At 42.5% G+C, this 7,971-nt stretch overlaps 1 protein-coding gene across 3 annotated transcripts in view; it reads right to left on the reverse strand.

The window, feature by feature from the left end:
- Nucleotides 1-7,971, reverse strand: part of BRMS1L (BRMS1 like transcriptional repressor) — a 64,672-nt gene that overhangs the window by 11,071 nt on the left and 45,630 nt on the right. For all 3 annotated transcript variants that reach the window (XM_085862177.1, XM_085862184.1, XM_085862169.1), the window contains exons 6-7: nt 3,918-4,007; nt 1,304-1,374 (exon numbers count right to left, since the gene is read on the reverse strand). In XM_085862177.1, coding sequence (XP_085718303.1) covers nt 1,304-1,374; nt 3,918-4,007 — 161 coding nt within the window. The remainder of the gene's footprint in view (nt 1-1,303; nt 1,375-3,917; nt 4,008-7,971) is intronic.

Consider the following 7,971-nt stretch of genomic DNA (forward strand, 5'->3'; position numbering starts at 1 on the left):
AAACCTCCGATACACTCCGGTGGCCAGAAACACTCGGAGATCTCACAATCTTCCACAACCACAGGGACGAGTGACCATCCAAAGGCAATTGCCTGAATTTTCAATCACGCCTTTAAGGAAGGCTTTGTGGCATGAATCACTCCTCAGCTGAAAACAGCTTACAAATCCTTCATCGACAATCATTGGATTATGGTTCTACAATCTGGTCTGGGGCTCCACCCATCCAGTTGGCACTGCTGGAAGCCACTGATTAGAAAATCATGAAGAATATTGGCATTCCCCACAACTAGGCTGAAGATCTAAGGTCTAATTCTACACACTACAAGACAGGATGGTGGCGTCGTACCACTTTTCCTCTGTCTCACCTGCCCCTGCAATCACAGCCCTTGTCCCAATGTTCACTGCCATTCTTTTCTTCCCCTCTTCTCTCAAATGTAGAATTAAATTCCATCTATTCATGTTAATTTTATCCAGTCCTTCAATTCAACCCATTTATACAAGTTTGTGTCCAAATAAACCAAAGAAGCCTCCCAGGATAGAGTACTGTCGATCGTTTTCATAACTTGGTTGTTTAAACTTACCACCTAAGGTGAGAAAATTGAGTGATTTACATGTGAGGTAATTCCTAGAAACAACCTGATCAGCTGTACACTTCATGTATAAACGCTTTACTGCCGTCTTGAATGTCCTCATTAGCCATTATTGTTGGGTCAGCTTGGATGCCAACGCTGTACATTAAACGGGATTTAATGTTGACCAGCAGAGCTCAACTATTCTCAAGAATGTCATGTGTGTGTATTTCCCTGATCCACCCATTCTCTCAATGTTAGTTTATTAACCTGCCATCCTCTGTTCAGCTCTTGTAGAAGTGTTGCTCTGTGTATGCGTCTCTGCATATAAATGATCAGAGGTGGAGGTCATGTACTGAATCAGTATTCAAGTTAAGCAAAGTCTTCCCTGTGAAAAGAGTAGGTCATTATGTGCTGGTACCTAGGTCGAAAAATCACAGTTCCTGCTGGAAACTACTGGGTGCTAGATATTGCTGATTCCACCTGCGACCAACATGCACTTTTCTCAAATTTTCTTTGCTGACAATTCCATGCAAGACTTCTGTTCCTCACCCATCCTCTCTCGATTCCATGTGACCACCGAATCCCCTCCATGATACGTGTTTAATTTTAATTATACTTGTGTGACCACCAAAGATCCCTCCATTCTACCTCAATTAAATCCTAACATTTCCCCAAAACACGATCATACACCACGACAACCCTCAAAACAAAACAACCCAGATAAAACTCACTGCGAGTTTCTTGATGAGCGTCCAGTCCTCCATAATCTCACTGTCCCTTAACATGTAAATGATGTAGGGTCGTGAGAAAGGTCAAGGCATAATCCGGATGAAGAGATCTGCCTATGTTTGTTTCCACAAACTTAGCACATATTCAGTGGAAATGGCAATTCAGATTAGCATCAGGAACTTGCATCAACTGTTCTCTCAATTTAAATTGAACAAGAGAACAGTGACATTTTACACTTAAGAATTAAGAGCACTCAACAAGTCATGAAATATTTCGAAAGATATGAAATGGAGAAAAGGAAAGGTGTCAACAAGACTTGATGTCCCTAAAGCATGCATTTCAAATGCAGCATCAGGCAGTTGCTGGTCGCATCATTTCTGGAAGTCAATGGCATACTCACCAATGCAGTGCCTCCAATATATTACAGTCGGAATTTTGATTTTGTCCAAGGACTGGCACAATGATCTATTCTCTGAAGAATGAGAACTTGGCTGAAACTCAGCTTACTTAAATATTTTAAATTTTATAAAAATCAACTATTGGAACATATTTGTCCTTTGTTGCTTAATATTTATACTCAAATATATATTAATGTTTAAATCTTACATTTTCTTGCTACTTTCACATGTATACCCTGCTATTTTATAGGCAGTGTGAGCTGGAATTCACGCAGTTTCCCCATGTCCACAGCAACATTGATGATGCGAAGAAGGAATGATTGATAACCTGCCGAGTTAGAGATGGTACTTATGTGATGGAAACCTGCTCTTTAAATGTGCCATTTGACCAAAACAGTTTTAATTTGGAATTTTAGAGAATGTGCTCAACAAACTGAAAATAACGATGTCAATTCTTCATCAGTACTGCTCAATGCAGCACAGAAGCCAACAATGTAGAAGTATATCCTATTCTATCAAATAACGCAATCCTCTGTATGTTTGTTTGCACATCTGAAAATCATAGGGAAAATAAATAAATAAAAAACAGGACTGGGCTGATCTCCACCAGATTTTGCACGTCTTGGTCCTACCCAGGGTCAGGTCAGGTCAGGTCAGATCCATGCAAAAGCAAAGAAAAGGTGGTGAGATGCCATTCAGATCAGATCATCAACTGTGCAGGTACATAGTGTGTCGATAATTATGAACCGTGCAGGTACATATGAACCATCTACACATAGAGTCAGTACTGCCAAAGCAGTTTCTACGACTGGGATTACAATGTTGGACGGGTGGCCACTACAACAGGAAGTCAGAGCAGGAATTTGTAACTTTTTTCATGGTGCCGGTGATAGCTCGCCCACTCTCCAAGGACACCATGGTATCCAACTAATGGCGGCAGATGGGACGTACAGTTGATCGTCCATCAGAGAGAAAGCAAACACAGTGATAAATTGCGGTGCCTGTGAAACACCAGGATGACAGTTTATAGCTGGATCTGGATTCAAACCCAGGCAAAACAGCTTTGAGATGAGTGTGCGTAACGCTAGACCATCATGCCAGCCCTTATGCCATTCACCTGCTATAAATTTAACCATTATATTGAAAAGCCTAATGTTAAGATTGTGGGGGATAAAGTGATGAATATAAAAGCGTCGCCCTGGTTTTCTCTGAACTCAGACTGTCATACCATATCACTTCATAAAGCCGATAAACATGCAAATCAAGTATAAAGTCTGAGCCAATATAACATCCATCCTATGATTATAGGATCTTGCCAGGCAAAGAAAAATGAGGGTAATAAAATGCTACTTCAGTTTTCTATTACCTCTCTGTGTCACTTCTTCCATTCATCCTGCCCAGGTTGCACGCATTTTTCTTGAATCCCAAATCTGATAACCCTCCCCAATTCCAAGTTGAATGCTCATCTGCATTCCTCCATATCACACACACACACACACACACACACACACACACACACACACACACACACACACACACACACACACACACACACACACACACACACACACTTGTGGAACCGACTTCCTTGATCTGTTACCATGTACCCTTTAATCCAGTCTTTCGAGAGTGCTGCCTATTGTCATCCCATGCTTTCTCCCATACCCACTCCTATTCTCTTCTACTCTCGCATTATAACCGACCTGTTTAGTTTTTGGGTTTTTTTAATGAAAATAAATATATACATATCAGTGGTTCTTTGCAAAGACTTTTGATGAAATCTGAGAAAGGGCTGTTTTCAGAGATTATTGACACCACTCATTTTTTCTGTTATTCCTTCAATCCAGATCAACATTAATAACATTACTATTTCAAAGCATCAACACAGTGGAACTATATTGTTGGCTTGATAAAATTATCCTCTTTATCACCACCATTCATAATCATACTAAGCCTGGTGTTGGCTTAACAGTAAACGTGGCTGGCTTAAGATCTTAGGGTCTTGAATTTGAGCCCCTGTCGTCCCGTTAAACAACACCAGGTGGGTTGACTCGGGCTGTCATCCTTCCGAGGTCGGCAAAATGAGTACCAGCTTGCTGGTAACAGGGACACTGCATCAGCGGCACAGCCGTGCTTCCAGAAAATGATGCAACCAGCAGCCACATGCTTCATACGAAACAACATAATTGTACTCGTATAAAAGGAAAACCAAGGATATCTGTTACATTGACCGGCTTCTTCTTCTTCTCCATATTAAAAGGATCAAACTTTTTCTTCTTCTTCGATCTAATTTCATCGTTCCACAGTTCTGTAAAAACAACATTTATAACAGTCCATGAAAGTATTGTTGTTGTAGTAATGCAATACAAACAAGAGCGGGAATTGCTTTGCAATACATGTGTACCGATGTGATGTTTTCGAAGTGCAAAAAGGGTATAACTCGATACAAAAATTGATGAAACACCCTGAAACTCGAACTGCTTTTGAAACTTATCGTAATAAAGCAATGCACCACGTTTTAGTTGAAGATGTTGGAGTATGGGACCACAGGTGGGACGGATGGACGGACAGACGGAGGGCAAACCTATACTCTCCTCCGGTGAAACCGGTAGGGGACCAATAATTAATTGATGATGTCGATAAGAGGGCATTAATATAAATCGAGTGAAAATAAATTATCGGGCATTGGAAACCCCCCACACTACTTGAACAAAATGTAAAGATGCGGAATGTCTTTTAATTTTATTTATTTATTTTTTACAGTTATATGCACACTGCCTCAGCAAGTGGTATGGTGTGTACAGGTCCATGGTCCACCTTCCTCACCCTTTTTGTTGGATATGACCCCAGAAGTAATACAAGAAGTTGGATACCTACCCTTTGATGGTCGACAGAAACTGCTTGGTAATATTTCCAGAATAATCTTCATTTGCTTTGGATAATTTTACTGGCATTAGAGCAGGTAGAAGATGTGACAGACATTTGCCAAACATTTCCAACAAATATTGAACTGTCAAGATATTGGAAGAACGAGAGCGAAGTCGATGTCACGCCATCACAAATCCCCACGCTGCCCAACAAAAGCAAGGTTGAGGGATGACAAAACGCCCCACCAGGAATGACCCAACATCAAATTTCGAGTTAGGTTTTATTTATTTTTTTCTTTCTGTTTTGACCCCCGTGACCCCAACTTCTCACCCATGGGGCATGAACCCAGGGTCAAATCCAAAAAAAAAAAACATTCCATATGTCGCGTCCCACAATGTTGATTGCATATACACAGTTTCATGAACAAATGTTTAGAAATGTGCTTGCAATTGCATTTATTTTACATTAGACCTTTAGACCCCGCCCCAAGAGGCGGGGACAAAAATGACTACTCTTGCAGCTTCTCACTAAGGCCTAAGTCACATTTGCTCTACGGCGAGGATACGGCGGCGGTACGCCCTCTGAATTGACAGAAACGTGCGGCGGCCGCAGAGTTTCTGCGGTGGCCTCAGGGTGGCCCTACGCCGTTTGGCTATCTTTTACAGGCCGTAGGGGTTGCCGTGGAATTATAGCGCGGAGTTATAACCTTTTTCATTTCTAAGTTCGCTGTAGCAATTCGACAAGCCAAAACAAAATAACTGGTTTAAAAAATAAGAATTAAAAAAACCCACTCGTTACCGTCCGTCTGGCCGCACGTTCGCCTTAGGGCCCCCCTGCGGTGGCCTTGCGGGCAACTTGCGTCTGCCTTGAAAATTCTATGGCCGCCGCAGGAACGCCCTAAGGTCACCGTGCGACATCAAATCAAAGACCGTACGGCACCCCCGCGTTTTCGGTCTCCACAATTTATAAATACGCCGTGCGGCTCCCCGAAAAATAAAAACACATGTGACTGCTACATTTTGTGACCGTGGAAATACTGCGGCCGCCCTATAATTGCTAGTGGCCGTAGATTTTGTAGACCCCACGGCCGCCGTGGCAAATGTGACTTAGGCCTAAGTGGTGATCATAACTACTAAGTTTGGTGAATATCTGCACAACCGTTGAGGAGGAGATAGCGTGACGGATGACGGACAGACAGAGCCGATAACAATATCCCCCCCATTTTTAATTTTTTTTCAAAATGTGTGAGAATAAATATAGAACCCTTGTAGTGTTTGGACATTGTCCTGGTGCACACCCAGGTGTTGGTTGCAACAGCCTAGAGGGCTATTGGCCATCAGGGATAGATGTGCGATCCACTGTAGAGCTGTAATGCTACCATGAACAATGATAGGAGCAATTTGCATGCATAATAATCAATGGTGATGCCAGGCGTCAGCACAGTACTCATATTGCACATGCTTGATTGTACATTTCATTAGGACAGTGGTGCACATGTACCCAACCAATGTTCCAATACATTACAACCAGAATTCTTCTTTGACATCAACAAATGGCATTCATGATAGACATGCCATTTCTCAATACCTTCATGAGATGGTGGGAGGAATATTCTCATATGTGGACAATGTGATACCATTCTCAATCAGAACACCTGGAGATGATCAGATCAAGATTGTGATGTCGCCCACGAATGCTTTGAAACTTTCTGGCAAAATCACCTCGTGAAAGTGAGCATTATCGTTGAAGACATTTAACATCAATCTTTTCCTGTCATGTGAGATATTCCTGAAACTCCAGGGTGTTCCAAAAATACCCGGACAACTTTGGTTGTTAATATATTGAGAAACACAAATGATACGACGATACCCTTTTTGATACCACCAGTGCGCACGCAGCTGTGATCTGAGAACAAAGATCCTGCAGGTTTGCCAGCTTGGAGCTGTAGACATATTTGACAAACCCCCACAGAAAAAAAATAATCAAGGGGGATTATTTCTGGTGATCGTGGGGGCGCGGCGGTTAGTCTGTCTTGGGCAATCCAGCAACCTGGAAATTTTTCATTCAGGACGGCTCGAACGACTCAGGCCCAATGAGGGGGAGCGCCGTCCTGTTGAAAAATTATATCGGGTTGCAGGTCTTCAATCTGTGTGAAGGCGAATCCTTCCAACATGTTCATGTAAATTGTTGAGGTCACTGTATCCTCCACAACGGAAAAGGGACTCACCAAGCAGTCATGGAGAAGGCCACACCACACAATGACCTTCGGACTGTTGTGTATGTGTTCAATGATCACATGGGGGGTTTCAGAGCCCACAGATGCTCACATTGTGCAATTTGACCTGATACACAACAAGCTTCGTCTGTGAACATGACTTCCATCAGGTAATCTTCGCCATCCTCTATGCAAGTAAGCATTTCCAAGGCAAACACCTTGTGTTTGGGTCCATCATTTGGTTCGAGCTCCTGCAGAATATACACCTTATTGGCATAGAGTTTCAGTCTTTTCTGCAAACTCCTGTGTACAGTGGTGGTTGGTAGTTCCAGTTCACTGGATGCACGTCAAATTGATTTTCTGGTACTTTGTTGAAATGATTCACGTACTCGTTCAACGTCTGCTGCACTTGTGCTTCGTTGACCGGTACTTTTCTGTTTCTGACAACTTCCAGTCTCCTTAAACCTCTTGTACCACTCTCTGATACGAGTCCGTGATGGCGAATTCCTTTCATACCTTGTTCGGAAATTACGCTGAACTTGCATGTCGGATCTCGTCTCAACGAACCATTTGATGCACTGAAATTTCTCCTGTGGAGTCGCAATTTTATTTTATATTAAACCACCAGACCTGAAAATAAAGAAAACTTTATGCGTTTCTGTATCATATAAAACAAAAGGTGTCATTGTGTCATTTGTGGGACTAAATATATTAACAACCAAAGTTGTCCAGGTCTTTTTGGAACAACCTGTATCTGCCGAGTGGAGATGCCTTCTGGAATCCACATGCAGAACACCAACCCATTGTTCTTTCATCTTAGATCCTCACACGTTTTGCCACACAGCCTCCCGTCACCATCCTTAAACACCACCCCTCCTTCATGTCCTTACCATACTCATCCCTGTCACGAGCCAATTTATATATTATCTTCCTCCTACCATCCTCTTCCGACTTTTTGTACATCTCCTCTTCCATATCATTCCTCGCCTTATCCGCAGCTCTCCTTGCTGCTTCCTTCTGCCCATACATATGCAACATCTCCGCATCTGGTTGCCTCCCTCTATCCTCGATCTTCTCTCGCCTGTTCCAAACCCCCTTATTTTCACCAACTGCCTTCACTACCTTCTCCATTCCAACATACCTGGTTTCTATCCCTCGATGTTGCACCTTTTCCAGACGTCTTTTTACA

Source organism: Eptatretus burgeri, chromosome 2 (genome assembly GCF_056783735.1).
Source record: "Eptatretus burgeri isolate ZD-2024b chromosome 2, Ebu_testis_v1, whole genome shotgun sequence".
NCBI classification, from domain to species: Eukaryota; Metazoa; Chordata; class Myxini; order Myxiniformes; family Myxinidae; genus Eptatretus; species Eptatretus burgeri.